The sequence below is a fragment of the Copidosoma floridanum genome, unplaced genomic scaffold, assembly GCF_036245765.1.
Source record: "Copidosoma floridanum isolate Cflo_tuat_1 unplaced genomic scaffold, Cflo_Japanese_pri ptg000030l, whole genome shotgun sequence".
In the NCBI taxonomy this organism is placed as follows: domain Eukaryota; kingdom Metazoa; phylum Arthropoda; class Insecta; order Hymenoptera; family Encyrtidae; genus Copidosoma; species Copidosoma floridanum.
Window position 1 is genome coordinate 9193928 of NW_028321907.1, and position 17259 is coordinate 9211186.

At 45.1% G+C, this 17259-nt stretch overlaps 1 protein-coding gene across 2 annotated transcripts in view; it reads left to right on the forward strand.

The window, feature by feature from the left end:
• The window catches only part of Sp1 (transcription factor Sp8), a 40647-nt gene extending 25645 nt beyond the window's left edge, over positions 1–15002 (forward strand). For both annotated transcript variants that reach the window (XM_089596785.1, XM_089596786.1), the window contains exons 2-3: positions 11372–12362; positions 12431–15002. In XM_089596785.1, the coding sequence (XP_089452911.1) occupies positions 11372–12362; positions 12431–13326 (1887 nt within the window). In that variant the 3' untranslated portion in view covers positions 13327–15002. The remainder of the gene's footprint in view (positions 1–11371; positions 12363–12430) is intronic.
• Positions 15003–17259: the final 2257 nt, after the last annotated feature.

Below are 17259 nucleotides of genomic sequence, written 5' to 3' on the forward strand. Positions count from 1 at the left end.
TGCCGCACAGTCTCGATATAGGACGCGTGGTTTGACTGCTGTTGGTGTGGAGGAGGGAGGGGGACTTCGGATCAAATTAAGGGTCCCTTTGGTAACGGGATTTTCGCCAACTTATTTGGTCCGTACAGCTGCAATGGGAGACCAGTTATTGGGTGAACAACAACCATCAGCTCATGGTTTATTGATTGGTTTTTGCGGCTGATTTCAATTGAATCGCTTTGGTGGAGTTGGCTTAAAATTTCAAGCATGCGTGGGAAGCTCCTGCTTTTATTTTTTTTTTTTTTTTCGAGAGGAAGGAAAAAAAGGAGTAAAGTAAAAAAAATAAAACAGACCCGAGTGAAAATATACCCGACCGAGAAACCTTGGCGGAGGCTCTTCGCTCCTTTTTACCAAAACCAGGAGTTGAAAAGGAGGGGAAGCAAATTGGCTCGCGTGTCTTCGCACTCGGGTCTGCGGCAGCCTCGCGATGAAGCTATAAATTCTGCGCCCCGCAGAGCCAACCTGTAAACGCATGCCACTTCGCGCTTACACGTAACTCCGCGTTGGTACATATATATATATATATATAACTCGTTGAGTTCTCGAGGATCTTCAAAAGGGCTTTTGTTCCTCCTGCGCTGTACGTGTACCATGGGGTTTTAGTTAAATACTCAAGGGTGTTTTTTATCTTTGGCCGGGAGTCGGTCTCGCTTTAATAATTTTTTGGATTTTTTACTTTTTTTCAACTAACAATGAAGTGGACGTCACATTGTCGAACTCGTGAATTCAATAAATCCCCCGAAGCTGCTCGACATAAAACCAATTACCACTTGGTTTGAAAACCACCTTACCACTACATAAAATACGTGTAAACTCCGACTAGCCATATTAAAGAGAGATGCCGCATATCCTTCATACCGTGCTCGGCAGTAGCTCGTATATACATGTTATGTTGACTGACCGAGTGACCGACGAGGGGGTGATACTTAGTGGCTTTGCTGCATTTTTTTTTGTTTTTTTTTTTTTTTGTTTTTGTGTCACCTATACCTGCTGTTTTCCATAAACTATCAATTGAACGTTTTGCTGTGATTAACTCGAAATTCCAAATGTTGTGTTTTGACATTTGTGTAGTTGTGTATTTTAATAATGATGCTTAGATTAAAAATTAAAAAAAAAAAAATCTAAAAAAAAGCTCAATTTGACCGTTTGAGGAACGAAAGGAGGATAATGTGTTTTAAATATTTATGTCGACTTTGAAAATAGGGTGAATTTTTATGTCACAAAAACGAGCTGTTCTTTACCTGTGCAATATACAGGATAAAACTAAGGGAACATGAAAAATAGAGAGCCAAGCGTATATAATTACATGTAAAGTAAGGACACAATTTTACGAAGAAAAAAAAAAGTAAGTAAAAAACAGAAGAAAAAAACGCGTAGTGTGGATAATATTACACAAGACATGATCAATATTATTCGGGAGTCAACACCATATCGGGGTAAAGAAGGGAGAGAGGAAAAAAGGCTCCTCTCGTTCGTTTATATGCTAATAATATCGGTGGATTTATCGTCTAATTCCGGGGCCCAAAGCGATGCGCGCGTTTCGGTGCTATTTACACGCTAGAGGCTCGAATAACTAATTGAAAGGAGCACCGCCACTATGTGTCAGATGCTTTGCAGGGCATATATATATACCCCTCTTTTTTTTTTTTTTTTTTTTTTTTCTTTTTTTTGCTCCAAGACCACCATGCGCGTGCAAGTCTCTCCCTCGCAAACGATCGGATTAATAAAGTCGGTGGTATACGAGAACTGTATAATATCGATTTCGTAATCGTATTCGTTAGTTTGCTGCTACTCCTCCTTCTTGTTCTTTACCGATCTACAGGTACACGTGAGGAAAAAAAATTTTTGGTTTCTTCATTAGTAGATTATTCGTAAGTATTTTTGTTTTATTTTGTTTTTTAAGGCAAAAGTGGTCCGATTTGAGGAAAAAAAATTGTAAATCGGTAAGAATTCGTGGCATCGATTTCATTGAAAAATCTTTTCTATCTCGTTTACTTTGGCTTCCAATTGCAATCACAAGCAATAGTTCTGATGTTCATCAAAAATCATCTAATAAATTACGTACATGTTAACAGGTAAAGAACAACATTACCGAAGAATCAGATGGACAGTTAATTAAAGCTTGTTGTACACAAGGACACTCGTAAGCAGTCACGTATCCTTACCCCCTCGATAAATTATATACCCTCCTCCCGCGGTATCCCGCATAATAATTGTACCAAATCGAACGAAACAATAAGACGACCGATCCCCCAGCGCTCGTTTGGCAGACTCAAAGCTACCCGAATCAGATTCCCAATTACATTCGTTTATGCGACCGATAGCCCTTAAAGACCCCCGGCACCCATAAAATCCCAAATATACAAAGGTATGTATACAGGTTAGCCAACGGAAGCCCGAGCGCGTCGCGGGCGCGTTAACTGCGCGCACGAGATCGTTAATAAAAAAAAAAAATGAAAAAAAAAAAAACCGAAGAGGCCACCGATCGAATGCAGCTTCCATATATTATATACATCACGTGCGTACACACACGGAGGGGGCCCCGGAGAGAACACGTAGCCGGGGGCCAATTCTGTCTATATGCTAATGCCCCGGCTCCTGATGTACGCCACTTTGCGCCTCCGGCTCGGATTCTTTATTTTTCCCTCCTCTCGAGCCGGCGCTCCCGCGCGGAAAGCGCATATGCATCGGCTACCGGGCACGGGAGCGCGTAAGCGCGGTTTCCAAACTGCCGCGTCGCACGTACAGGTGTATTTGTAACAGTGCGTTTCGGCTCCGATTTTGTTTGCGTGGGTGTGTGTCGTCCGTCTACCTGATCCTCGAGGGGACAAGCGAGAAGCGAGGGACGACTTTTTTTTCATCATTGTTTATTTTTCGGCATGTGTTTTCGTCACGTGTGGGGTGTCGAGGGGTTTGTCAGTTTGGAAATTGTTCGGACTACCTGAGAGATTGGCCAAATCGAACGTAACCGACTGGTTTCTGCTGATTGGAGAAAATATCGCAGTCATCCCTACAAGTCAATTTTCGAGAACTATATATATAATCTACCCCCCTTCCCCCGACATTGGCAATACCAAGTACTCGGTGCAACACACGGCAACTGGTGATAAATCTTCAGTCAGCTGGTACATATGTGATACCTATATTCTACATGTACGTAAATTTTTACATTTGTTATTTTGCACTTTGACATACCGATCCCTGCACGCGAGTAAAATTGGGTTATCATCGCGTTAGACTCCTTGAGCCAACAATCATCTCCTAGATTTTTCCACTCGATTTCCCCGACAGTCGTAATACCGATCTCTTTATCGACACCCGTTTTCCGGATTTCCCCGCATCGGTAAGATCTAATCGGTCAGTAGCAAACATTTACCATTTAGTTTCGCTCGAGTTTACCGCGAGCACTCAACCGCGTGTGATTCACCACCGTGAGCCCATTACGCGCTCATTACCACCGACTAATGAAGACACAAGGACCGACGAGGCCATTTATGCGGTTCGTTTTTCACGCCAACCCCTTTCCGAGGAAACGATTTCTGATCGATCGACACACCGTGCACTTGTTTTTTTTTTTTTTTTCACTTTCTTTCCTTTTTAGCACTGCAGAGCTGTTGACGCATTGGCTGTGCAAGTCCGAGTACAAATGGATGGCGCGGAGGGGGGACGGAGAAAAGAGTAGTTAACCGGTCGCGAGTTATGGCCGTGGCAGTAATGTCTCTCCGCTTAATATTCATCCCAACGGATTTACGATTGGCTAATGAATTGGCAGACGTGCCCTGGTCTGCTTTTTTTCCTTATATACCCTTCGTTAACCTCCGCTATGTTTCATTGGCAGAGACTCGAGTTGGCGTTTTTTTTTTTTTTTTTTTTTTTTCCTCAGGTTCGCTCGCGTGAAATAATTTGATTGAACTGGCAATATGTGATTCGTTTGGATATTTCATTTTTTTTGTTGCTGCACTTGAGATATCTGTCTCAGCTTAGGAGCGAAGATTTCTAAACACTCGCTTCCACCGTTTAATCGATGCTATTAAAATACCAATACGAGTTTCTCAAGTCCCAATTTTGTTCGACTTTAATTTCACGGAGGTGCAAAAAATTTCCGTTAGAAGCGGTTAAAAACTCGCACGCTAAGTGCCCACGATCCGACCTGAAGCAAAACAACGTGCAATCATCCAATCACTCGTGTATAACGCTATAGGCTCTTCAACCGAGGAAATGTAGAAATTATCGGCACTGCTGTACTTAATTACCTTCAGCATCGATATGGTGTGATTTTTTTTTTTATTTGTTAAGTACACTTCTTATAGATATATGGTGGGAAGGGGGAGTTTATCGAAACGGTGTCAGAAACAAAACAATCTCAAGGAAGGAAATAAGGGAGGACGGGGGTGTCCTATTTAGCTAATTTTCAACCCACATTAGACGAACGGGATGATCGTAAAAAAAACTTTTTTTCCCGTTCGCTCGCGTAATTGCAATATAATTGCCGGCTTGATTCAAAGAATCAATTTTTTTTTTTTCCTTCTTCCACCCGAGCCATCGGCTAATTTACCCGGCAATCTTGAATTTTACTACTACACCACCCGAGAAAGGAGGAAGAAGGAAAAACCCTGTGGTCCTCGACGGGCTCGTCTTCGCATTTTTTGCGCAATGCGTGCTTCCGAAAAGTCGGTCGAGCTCTCTTAAGGACGAAATTACGGGCTCTTTTGGGCCAGGGGTTGGCTATATACACACGAGTCCCTTTACCCGGAAATCGTTAAGGCCCTCCTTCCTAGCTCTCTTGGGTTAATCTTTGACTCTGTAGAGCGCCACGCGTTACGGTGGTCTAGCCGTGCATGCGTATAGAAAAAAGGAGGCCAATATTGCGCGGTGAAGGAGCGGAGGCCCAGGAACAAAAACTCTGTAAATCATAAAAGTGGACGACGTCGGCGATACTGATGATGATGATGATGATGATGATGAGGACGAGTGGGTCGACGAGAGGGAGGGAGGAAGAAGAAGGAAATGAGGGGACTGTCGGTTACCATCTCTCTTTACGAGACACACACACACACACGTGTACGCGGATAGCCGAATAAATCTCTGCAGCTCCCTGTTTTGTACAGCCCCGGGGCTTCAAGGAGTCCCTAGGTGTCTTGTACACACACACGCGCGCGCGCGTGCGTGATCAGTGGGTCTAGCGTTGGGACCGAATGGGAGCGGGACTCTCCGTAATGATGTATATCTCCCGCTCTCTTTCGGCTCCTCGATTGCTAGATGGGCTTTAATTAAAAAACATAATTTAGAGCTGGAAAGAGAGGACGGGCCGAGCACAGGTAGCCGAGGAAGAGGCTCCGGTGGGAACTAACGGGGGCCGAAACGTGTCCCGAATCATCGAGAGGGCCCCGAGGGCTCATGAATAAAATTATTAATCCGAAAGGCTTTCCTCTCTCTCTCTCTCTCCCGTGAATGTATTATAAACGATGGCTGTCTCCCTCCCTCCTCCTCTTATATAACAAATGTGCCGATCGGTGATCGAAGGAGCATATGGAGGGGGCCCCCTCGGGGAGTTAGGAAGTCCACAGGTGTTGCCGCGAGAGTGTACGACTCGCACGCCTCGGATAACATCTGAAATACCCGTATCTCTCGTGTTATATTAATTTAACGCGTGATTATCATCGGTATCGGTATTCGAGTTTGATAGATGTAGCTTTTCGAAAATTTTGAACTTGGATGGAAAAATAACGAGTGATGGTTCAATCGTGGGATTTTTTATCTATATAAAAGGAGACGGTGTTGGTAATGGTTGATGGCCACTACAAACTCGCGGTGTAAAAAATTATTATGGATCAGTCACTCGGTATCGATTTTGTTCCCATCCACGTTGAAGGTCCGTACAGGTTGGCTGAATATTTGATGGAACACGTCGAGCCTTTCAATATTTTTCAAAAGAACTTTGTACACTGGTATGCGTGCAGTGTATAGCAACTATCACGGATCTGCAGACTGTAAATGTTTAAGGTTGTTCACTTTGTACGTAGAGTCCAGCCGAACATTTGGTTCGTTTTTGATCTCGCGATTGGCAAAAATTAAAAAGTCATTTGCCGAGTTTTTGTCCTTTTTTTTCTCGGTCGAGAGTATAAAAAAACAAAAATAAGTGGATGAAAAAGCGAGAGACATCAATCAACCAGCTTTGAAAGCTATCCCCAATCATTTTGATGAATAATCCTCGGAGCTGACGAGCGCAGTGGCTAAGCTAACAAACCTAGCGATCGGTTTTGGTATACGTCTCATTCGGCCTGAAATTTATTAGGACGATTATTTTTACCCAAGAGGTTTTATTTTTCTTTTTCTTTTTTTTTCGCTTCCCATCGTTACCGAAGTTAATGACGAGTTACATCCCTCAGGCGCAAACTTTCCATAACATTGGCGCACTAAACAACTCGAGTACTTCATCTCGTGCCAAAAGTACAAGACAAACGATAAACCCTCCCTCGAGTATCGTTAGCGTTACGAGCCCCTTTGTAATATAGGTACCTCGCTTGGAGTGCAATAAAGTCGGCTTATCGGAGCAGTGGTTTGCATGTGGCCAGCCGATGAACAAATAATCAGAGCCTCCAAACCTTTCGCATGCGATACGATTACGAGTAGGTATACACGAGTCTATGAACACGTAGGGCGAAACTAGTTGAAGCTTCTCGTGCTTCAGTTGCGCCAAAAGGGTTGCACATAGCCATCACGCCTTTCTCCGTACATCACTATAGACCTTTACCCACGAAAGCCGCAAACTTCGTACCGATCGCTATCCACCGATACGCTTGTACACTCGATACAAATAATGTTTCACTCGCGCATAATAAATTGTATTCCATGTACATCGCAGTTGTAAGCATCGGGTTCGAAAAGGTACGAAAATCAAACTGTGCAACCCAGAGTGCTGGGCACGAGGGTGCAAAGTTACAACGCCGGTAATGCGAACCGAAAGGGATTTCCGGAGCAGATATCTCTCAGTTTTAATTTATGCCGGCATCGTAAATATATAATACACGTGCATATACACAGCAGGCAGACGTGATTAGCACCGGGGGAACCCTCGAGTTGAAACAAAGGCCTGGGCCCAAAGGAGGGGGGGGGGGGGTCAGCCTTTCAACTCGACCGACCGAAGGAGGCGCGAGAGGGTATACACGCAGGGCCGATCTTCTTCTACCTCCCGTAATTCCACTCTCTCTCTCTCTGTTTCCAGCCACCCTCGGCAGCTCATCCCAAAGATTGTGGCTCCTTTTTGTGCTTTATTTACGAGAGAGGCAGGCAGGCGCCGCCACGCTGATGATGTTCTCGCGGCCCTTGCTTGGACTCACTGCGTAAGCCCCCGTGCTTTCGACGATGTTGCTCTATTAATGAGGATCGACGATAAATGTACGAGCTCGCGTTTCGAGGGACGGCCTTTTGAGGAAAAAAAAAAAAAAAAAAAAACAACAACTCGTGTCTTGGTGTATACGTTATTGTTGTACACGATGATTTTCGGCACCGGGGCTTTTACCCCTTTGCGCTCATCGGTCGTGCGTGTGCACGTATCGCGCTTCGGAGGGATCGAGCGACGTGAGCCAATTAATCTTGCACTTGGTTGGGAGAAGATTACCTCTCTTTATTATGTGATGCCTTATTTTTATTGAGTGCAAATTTCGAGGGGAATCTCGACTTCATTACGGATACCCCGTAGCTGCTCCTTTCTCTTTTTCTTCCTCCATACGCTCTTCCAAATTGAGCCTTAAATTCGAAATTTGCGAAAGTAAAACATGCCTCATCGTCTCTGCTCGCATCGAATATTGATCGTTAAGTAGTTCTTGCGCTCGAAAGCTCAACCAACGCGTACCCGAGTTATCCTTAGTTTGCAACGTCGCATCGGGAAAGAACCATTATTCTCTCCCGTCCGCGATGCACGTGCCTCTAATAATACTCCGTACCGCCCCGGGTGAATTGAATTACCACGTTGGCCTGCATAATTCATTAGGAAATCACACGATCCAAAGACAATTGCATCGAAACGCGTCTCGGACCACATTTCTCCCGAGGCACGGTACGTGTGTAATTATGTGACTTCAAGTGGAGTACACCCGTAGCTGCACTGCGCCTTGACGCCGATTGCATTCTTCTTTCATCATATTTTGCGAACTGTAATCCAACTAGATTGTTTTTGTCACTGCCAAATGTTGAGATTGTAAAAATAATGACGCAAACATCGAAAATAATTGATTGTCCAAGTGGAGTACAATGCACGGATGGCCGTACAAGGAGCAGGGAGTCGTATCCTCTCCGAAAAAGGGCGGAGGAAGAGGTTGCATTGTTTCACTCGCTGGCGTTGTTGTCGTCGTAATGTATAGTCGTCGGATCAATACGGCCAACTCCATCCTCACCGAGTGTACACACACACACACAAGCGCACGCAACAGCAGAAAGAGAGAAAGATATGGGCGTGGCCGTCGCGTATACCCACAAGTCACCCTTGCGCGCGCGTGGTGGATTCGCGGAAACCCCACCTTTTCCCCCTCGATACCCACACATCCAAAGCGGTCGTACACGCGTGTATGTCTCATGGTACAACGCGCGGGTATAGGTACCATCTTCTTCTTCTTCTTCTTCATCTGGATTGTCTGGCGGTACGCATCATTTTTCGATAGCCTTGCACCATTGAATCTACAAGAATTCCACGTGACACAGAAAAAAAGGTCGATTAATAATGCTCGGAAGGGTGGTCTGTTATTTCCCACAATTGCAAAGCGACCACCGTCTCCCCTCGCGCGCGCGCTCCTTTCGCGAAGCTTATAGTTCTTGTCAATAATGTATCGCGGTTTATCGCTGCCGAGCTTGTGTGAAATGTCGAGTCGTTCACTGTGTCAACAGACGGGGATCGATTGTTTAAAGTTTTAAGTAGACCGCAGGTGACTTGGATTTTCTTGAATAATGCCCCGACGTACGTGTCTTTTTTTTACAGTGATGCAACATATAATGTATAGTCGTGTAAAACCGAGGGGCAATAATTTATCAACGAATCGATCCCCATCAATTCAAGGAGGTTTCGTTGCAAAAACTACGAGCAACTAGACATCATTTGGACTGATAATTTTTTCAAGTGTAATTTCCTTGGTCGATAAAACAATTGAACCGCAGCTCGCTGCCAACAACCAGACATCAGAACGAGATTACTATCTATGTTCACATGCACGCCAGAGCACCGGCAGAATGGCATTTTTTTCGCAGCTCGGAAAACTGCTGCGGAGAAATGCATGAATCCCGGTAACGCATACCTGGTATTGGGGTAAATATTTAACGAGAGTAACGCCGCTTTAAATAATATCTCATCGCGATCAAGGGATTATCTATGCATGGCGGTGGAGCGATTGTTTTTGCAAAAGTCACAACCCAGAGTTTGATATGTATAATTTACCGAGACATGTTACATGTACTCGCTATAAGTATCGACCGGCTTGCTCGAAGCCACACTCAACCCTTTCCCCTTCGTACGTCAAAGACAATCAATTACGAGGCCACTAATGTGCATTATTTTCGCAAAAGATTATTCATACGTGTTGTCTTTGCCAGGGAATTGCGTAAGGGTATATATATATATATTGGCAGACGGGATAGCTGCTCTCGGCGAGCAGTGGAGGAGAAGCGGTTGTGCGGGGGCGTGTCGCCTCGATGGCGCCGGCTGCTAATGGCCAACGAGTCCGACAGACTTTAATTTCCTGCGTGCTGCTGTTTCCGCGCTCACGCGGACCCAAAGACCCCGCGCCCACTACGTATAGACCCCTTTCTTCCTTTTTTTCCTACCTTCTCGCCCAAAACGTGCTTCATCCCCCCCTTTTTTGCGCCTCTTCCACTCTGTCCTTCTGCCGTTTTGCTCTTCTTCTTCTTCTTCTTTTCCTTTTTTTTCCCCTCATTTTCGACTGACCTCCGTCTTTTTCTTCCCTGCGTCCTCGTCTTCTTCTCGTGGGCATGTCTCTGCATCACTGACACGGCTAACTCATTCCCTTTGCGACGGTTTTCTTGCTTACTTTGATCCCCTTTGCCTCCCTTCCTTCCACTTCGTGCCGCATGTGTTCCTCTTTTGATTTTTATATACTTCTTTGTACCTTGGCCAATTCCATCCCAAATAAATTTTAAGTTATGAAAATCGACCCGATTGAATTTCTCGAAACCAGTTATCAACAGTAAAATCACACGCTGTTGTTCTTCGGATTCTTTGATCAACCAGGAATTTCGTCAGCAGTCACCCAAAACTGTATAAATTTCATACGAATTCCTTGCACGGATATGCGTGGGGACAATTTGCACGAAAGTGTTCCAAATGAGCCGCCTCGGGCCTCATTACCTCACAACCAATTTTTAATCTCTTTCTTCCTCTCGACCTCTGCACTCCATACCTTACACACGCTCACGCGCGTGTAACAGAGGGTATCATCGCATCTCTTTCTCTTCCCTTTCTTCTTCTTCTCTCTCTCTCTCTCTTTCCCTCTTTTTTAAGGACTAGGAAGGCAGCACCAATTTTATGTCATTATGCACCCTCGAGCAGGGCTTTCGCCTTTTCGGAGACCTCGTGATATTATACATGTGTATACACCACCAAACCGTTGTAGCCCACTCATGTATACACGTGGACCATCCAAATAACTTTTTAAATACACATACATAGCTACGCGAGCCATTTTCAGACATTATTACGGCAAACGTTTATCTGCCGGCTCATATGTAGCTGGGTCATGGGCCTCGAAATATTATTAGCTCGCTCGGTAGCTCGCTTATTCCTAAAACTTGATGAAACTGCGATGAGCCACTCAGTTTAGGTATTTTTTTTTTTTTTTTTTTTTTACTTCTCAGAAAATATGAATCGTTACGCTGAAGCTTACTTGGAAATTTATACAATCAGTCCAAGATTCCACCAGTTTGACTATTGTAAGAACGTAGATGGCGGTCAGCTGCATCACCAATTATTAAATTTTATATGGTTGAAGGGATGGGTACGGAAATAAAAAAAAAAAAACAGTAAGGTGTATCATAAAATAATCCACCTTGAAACGTCCAGTGCGATGTCTTTAACTAAAATCCAACCGATGTGTGCGATATCTGGTCCACCGTTTCTACAATCACAGTTGCGATGTCCTTATAGACAAGATACGAGTTCCTTATGGATCATCTCTTGTTTAATATGTTTTTGTGAAGTGCATACCTTCATAATGAAAAAAAAAAAAAAAAGTTTCCTTCTACATACAACTTTAATAATACAACATCAGCGTATGAAGTTTTCAAGTTGGCGCAACTAAACGTAGCCTGTCTCGTCTTTGTGTTTCAGGATCACCCAGGGTTGCGAGGCACACCGTTGGCAATGCTTGCGGCTCAGTGCAACAAACTTAGCAGTAAAAGCCCACCACCGTTGGCGGACGCAGCGGTGGGAAAAGGTTTTCACCCCTGGAAAAAGAGTCCACAGAGTAGCGGCAGCTCGCCCCAGCATACGAGTAACGCTGGCACGGGCGGTTGCACAACGACCGGAGTGACGCAACGGCCGACCGCGACCAGCAGTGCCGGTAGTACCGGAGGCGGTTACGCCCGTGCGCCAGTAACCTCGTGCGCCTCGACGGCACCCCAGTACGCGAGTGACCTGTATTTCCCGGGCACTGCCAGCGCCCAGCCGGCAACCGACCACCACCACCAGACGAGCATACTCGGGAAAGTAGAGGGAGCCACCCTCGGCTCGTGTTCGGTCTACGGCAGACACCCGTACGAATCTTGGCCGTTCAACACGATGCCCGGAGCCAGCCACGGTAGCATAAAAGCCACCGACGGCTGGTGGGACATGCACGGGGCCGCGACCGGTGGTTGGCTCGACGTCAGTGGCACAGTGGGCGTTGGCGTTCACGCCGCCCAAATGGCCAACTACTCGGCCGACTACTCGACCAGTCTGGCCCTCGCTGGCAACCACTTGCTCAGTCAAACGAGCGCCGGCCACAATCTCTTGCAAGACACGTACAAGTCGATGCTGCCCGGAGGACCCCCTGGATTTGGATTGCACCATCACGCGAGCGGCGGAACAGGAGGCTCGAGTCCCCAGAACAGCAGCAGCGCCACTAGCGGCGGTGGCACGACGCAAGCCCCCTCGCCGCGATCGCAGCGCCGGTACACGGGTCGCGCCACGTGCGACTGCCCGAACTGCCAGGAGGCGGAGCGGCTCGGGCCGGCCGGCGTCCACCTGAGGAAGAAGAACATCCACAGCTGCCACATACCCGGTTGCGGCAAGGTCTACGGGAAGACGTCCCACCTGAAGGCCCACCTGCGCTGGCACACGGGTGAGCGACCGTTTGTTTGCAACTGGCTTTTCTGTGGCAAGCGGTTCACACGTTCGGATGAATTGCAGCGGCACCTTCGAACCCACACCGGCGAAAAGAGATTCGCCTGCCCGGTCTGCAACAAGCGGTTCATGCGCAGCGATCATCTCGCGAAGCACGTCAAGACGCACAGCAGCAGCGGCAGCAGCAAGGGCAAGGGGGGAGCGGGGAGCTCGTCGGCCGAGTCCTGCTCCGACAGCGAGGACAACGCGAGTCAGCAGAGTCCCACTTCCAGCTCGGGGGCGGCGCTCCCGGTTCAGGTGTCTCAGGTGGGGGGCCCGGGGCTTCCTCAGCCGGCGCTCCAGGGTCCTCAGTCGCAAACAATGCAACTGGGGCCCCAGGGGGGCCAGCCGGGGGCCCACCACCAGCAGCAGCAGGGTCCCACCACCCAAGACACCAGCACCAGCTCGCACCCGAGCAGCGCCAGCAACACCTTGTCGCATCAGTCGACGGCGCCCATGACCCCCATGCAGATGACGCATCCCTCGTCTCTGAGCCAACACCATCCCCACCACCCGCATCTCCCGCCACTAATGCACCATCCGCATCATCACGTGGCGGCGGCGGCGGCCTCCGTCTCGGCTCATCACCATCATCATCCGCATCATCATCCGCATCCGCACGCCGGGATGAGCATGCACTGAGCCCGGTGGGGCCCGGAGCAGCCTCACATGCGGCCCTGGGCTCCCCCCTATCCTACCCCCTGAACCTCAACCTGCTCCATCATCAGAACCACGTCAACTCCCAGCTCCACCAGCATTATCAACAGACCCAACAACAGCAGCAGCAACTCCACCACCACCACCACCACCATCATCATCACCAACAGCAGGCTGCCAACTCCTATCAGGTCCAAAATCCGGCTACTCCCGGCCAAGCTCAGACCCCCTCGCCATCCTCACCGCCACCTGTACATAGTCTCTAGGCCGACACTCCTACGCGCTACCCCCTTCTCCCTCGCACGCCACATGTTTTTTAATTATTCTTATTATTATTCTTATTCGTATTCTTATTATTATTATTATTATTATTATTATTATTATTACTATTACTACTATTAAAATACAATATCATCATTACGATAAATAATATGATTATTATTATTATTATTATTATTATTACTGATATATAATTATTACGATTACGATTATTGATATTTTACCATCTCTCCAAAAAATTCATCATATGATTATCATATACATACGTATGAGTCAAATTTCGTACGAGTTAGATGGACTCTATTAGTGCTGCTTCACCAAATTGTACGATGCTTTTTTTATTATTCGAAGAGAAAAAAAAAAATAAAAAAAAAGATTCATACGAGAGAGAAAAAATGCAAAGAGTAGTGGAAAAAAAAATAAATGGAGAATAAAATAAAGATGAAAGAAAAGGAAGAGTTATTGATATTGAAAATACGTGTAAATAGCTATACATAATGCGCGCGACTGCTTTGAGTGCGAGATATAATAACGTGAGGCTGGATGTTTGATGGATACATTGTTGTTGTTTCTTATTTGCGTTAGGTTTTATTATATATACGCTGCGACGTTGTGACACACGCGGACACATTGTACATAGTTATATAAAATTAGAGAAAGAAGAAGAAGAAAGAAAAAAAAAAAAAAAAAACAATTCTAGCTGTGAGTGAACGAATGTGAGTGAGAAATGAGAATTTGCACGTTGGAAAAAAAACAAAAAACAAAACAAAAGTATAACTAACTCAAGAATTAGGGAAAAACGACACGACACATGGTACGGAGGAAAGTAACATTACATTCACATACACCGCAACCACACATCGTTCACACGAATTACAAGTACACGTTAATTATACATAGGTGATGTTGTATAGCATATCTATTAAAGAGAACAAAAAAAAATAAAATAATGAATAATAATAATAATAAGCAAAGCGACTAGTCACAAAAGTTGCGCGTAGTCTCGCCGATTTTGTGAAGCGTCCTCGATTCTCCATATTGGATGAGTATGCGAATCGACAGAGTTCTATATAAATATATATTAATAGAGAAAGAGAGAAATAAAAACGTAAACGAGTTTTCTCATCTCATTACAGAATAATAATAATAATAGTAATGAAAACAACAAAGAAATTAAGTCGCGCGAGCGCGACGCAGATCCTCTCGTTATCACGGCGATCGGCTCAATATCTCGATAGTAAATTACGATTTATTATTAATTATTGCTATCATTATTAATTATTATTAATTATTACTAGATTATTATTATCATTATTATTATTATTATTATGAAGAAGAAGAAGAAGAAACGAACAAACACAAAAATTATAAATTCAGTAAGATGAAAAAAAAAAAAAAAAAAAAACAAAGATATAGAGAAAAATAAACGATGCTTTTGTGAGTAAAACAAAACATACGCGTCACTTTTTCATTGATTACGAACAACAACTGCAACAACAAACAACTCCTTCAACGAGTTCCCGTACCCCCACCCACCTAAGCCCCCCTTTTATGTGGTTCTCTTGGTTTCATCTACGCATGAAATGCGCGAGAGAGAGATATATATGTGAATGAAAATCACGCCGTAACACAATTACTAATATTGTCCTTTGTATATATATATATATATATATATATGTATATCAAAAGACCGACCGACGTTTGCTCCTCGCTCTCGAAAAAAGGAAAAAAATAATAATGATAAAAAAAAAAAAAAAATCCTTGCTCTTGTGAACAAAGCCGCTCTTGACGTTGCCGTCGCCGCAAAACCGAGAGAAAGCCTGCCTCGGCTCCTCCTCTTCGACCGACCCCATCTGTCGAAAAAGTCGAAAACGCGGCCGAAAAACGTAAGTTGACCAACAACCATTTACTGCTTCGAAATTCCTTCTAATTTTTCTCTTGTTTCGTTTAGGTCTCTATAGTAACACTCACGTATATAAATTGCAAAAACAAGTCATGGGCTCGATTGCTATATTTTTCTTTGATACGCATAGGTATACGTTGTACATATTTCTTGGTAATAAAAGGGGGACTGCTGCGCCTGCAAACTTAATATCACGCATAATTTCCCTCCTAGTGCACATGTAAATTCGTATACCTATACATATAATATACGTGTATGTAAACACACGCGCAGGGGAAAGGAAGAAGAGAAAAAAAAAAAAAAAAAGAGCAAAATAAAATCAACGTCGACAGGAAACGTCGGGAGCGCATAAGCGCGAGAGACAAATTTCAATTCGCCGGGCAATAAAGGACCAAGTGAAAAAAGATCGACATCGCTGGCTTTGGGGAGGGTTTGCAGGATGAAAGAGGGGAGAGTCGGTCGCACGGGCCGTTAGACGCCGCTTCCTCTGCCGAGCCGTGAAATGTTCCGTCATAACGTCGGATGGTTTTCTATACCTATATGTACGGAGCCGAGATCTCTAGTCGCGAAAAATCGGCCGGAGCATCACGCGTGTACGGGAAAAGGGGACGTTACTCACGGGGTTGGGGGACGCTCGTTGACTCTCGAGACGTGGTTCGTACTTTTTTTTTTATCCATCATTTTATAAACGGATTGTTTAAAATTTCTTTAATAAACATCAAGACCCGAGACAGCTGTTACTCTCACTTTTTGCACCACCTATCAACTTTTGCTTCAGATAAGCTGCACCACTATCTTCTTGTGTCCTCAAGCACACGAATATAATATGTGTATTTCCTTGAAACAAAGCTGCACCAGCAAAACAAACAAAACTGCTTACACCCATTGTCTAACCACCATGAAAATAATGCACAGAAAATTTTATTAAACTTTTCACCAACATTGATCATTGTAATCCATTATATTTGCTCATATTTTTATTTTCAGATAACTTACGCCCGACGATATTACTTATCGCTTCTCTTTGTGCCGAATGCCGCTATCCAATAGACCCATACAGATTTAAGAAAATAATAATTAATAATTAAACAAACCACCAATCCTCGCAATGTATAATTATACGCGCGAGTAATTATCCTTGAAAAGGGGGTGTCACCGGGGGTGCTGAAAGAGGAATATAAGCTCGAGTGCGCGCGATAAATTGCAATTTGACGCTCGTCGTGAGGGATATGGAGAAAGAAAACTGACGGGAACTTATTAGAGGCAAATTGAGTCCGTAAGCCGAAAATTGTCGACTCATCTTTGGCACACATCTCCGGGGGAGGGGGGGAGCAGGTTCGAGATACACACACATGTATACCAAAGCGAAGAAGAGACAAGTCGCGGAGCAGGGGATTATTAGGGGCAGTGACTCGTCTCTCTATCTCCTCGTGCACGCGGTATCGCCCGATTCTTTGATACGCACTGACACGCGGCGCTAGTGATCATTGGGCATTCGGGGCCAGGAATCTCTCTAGTGGCGGCTCCGTTTATTCTTTCGAGCCGTGGTAGCCGTCAGAACTGCCAATCACGCGTTCACTTTACGTCGAGTAAAAAAAAAAAAACGGAGGCCTTTCTCCGTCACGCGGCTTTTCTACGTCCATACCGATTTCTTGCCGATCAGCAGCGATCGATCGATACAATTACCATACCAGTAGTGCCCCTTTTTCTTCCAAGTACATCTAACATCGCGCCCAAGTCTCCTCGAAGAAAAGAACATTATTTTTACATCATTCGCGGAGATTATCTTGAACGTTATCGTACCAAGTAGTTTTTCCGAGGCTCTGATAGCACGTGCTTAAAAAGCCACAACCGCGAAATGTCGGGGGTGATAAGGAAAAACGAGCTTCGGCCGTAAGAGTATACACTCGAACAGTTACTCCGGAGAACGACGGTAGGGCACGCGTCCCTAATATACAGACGTATGTATATATGTATGTATTGTACACCAGCACATGTCGCTGCACCAACTCCCCAG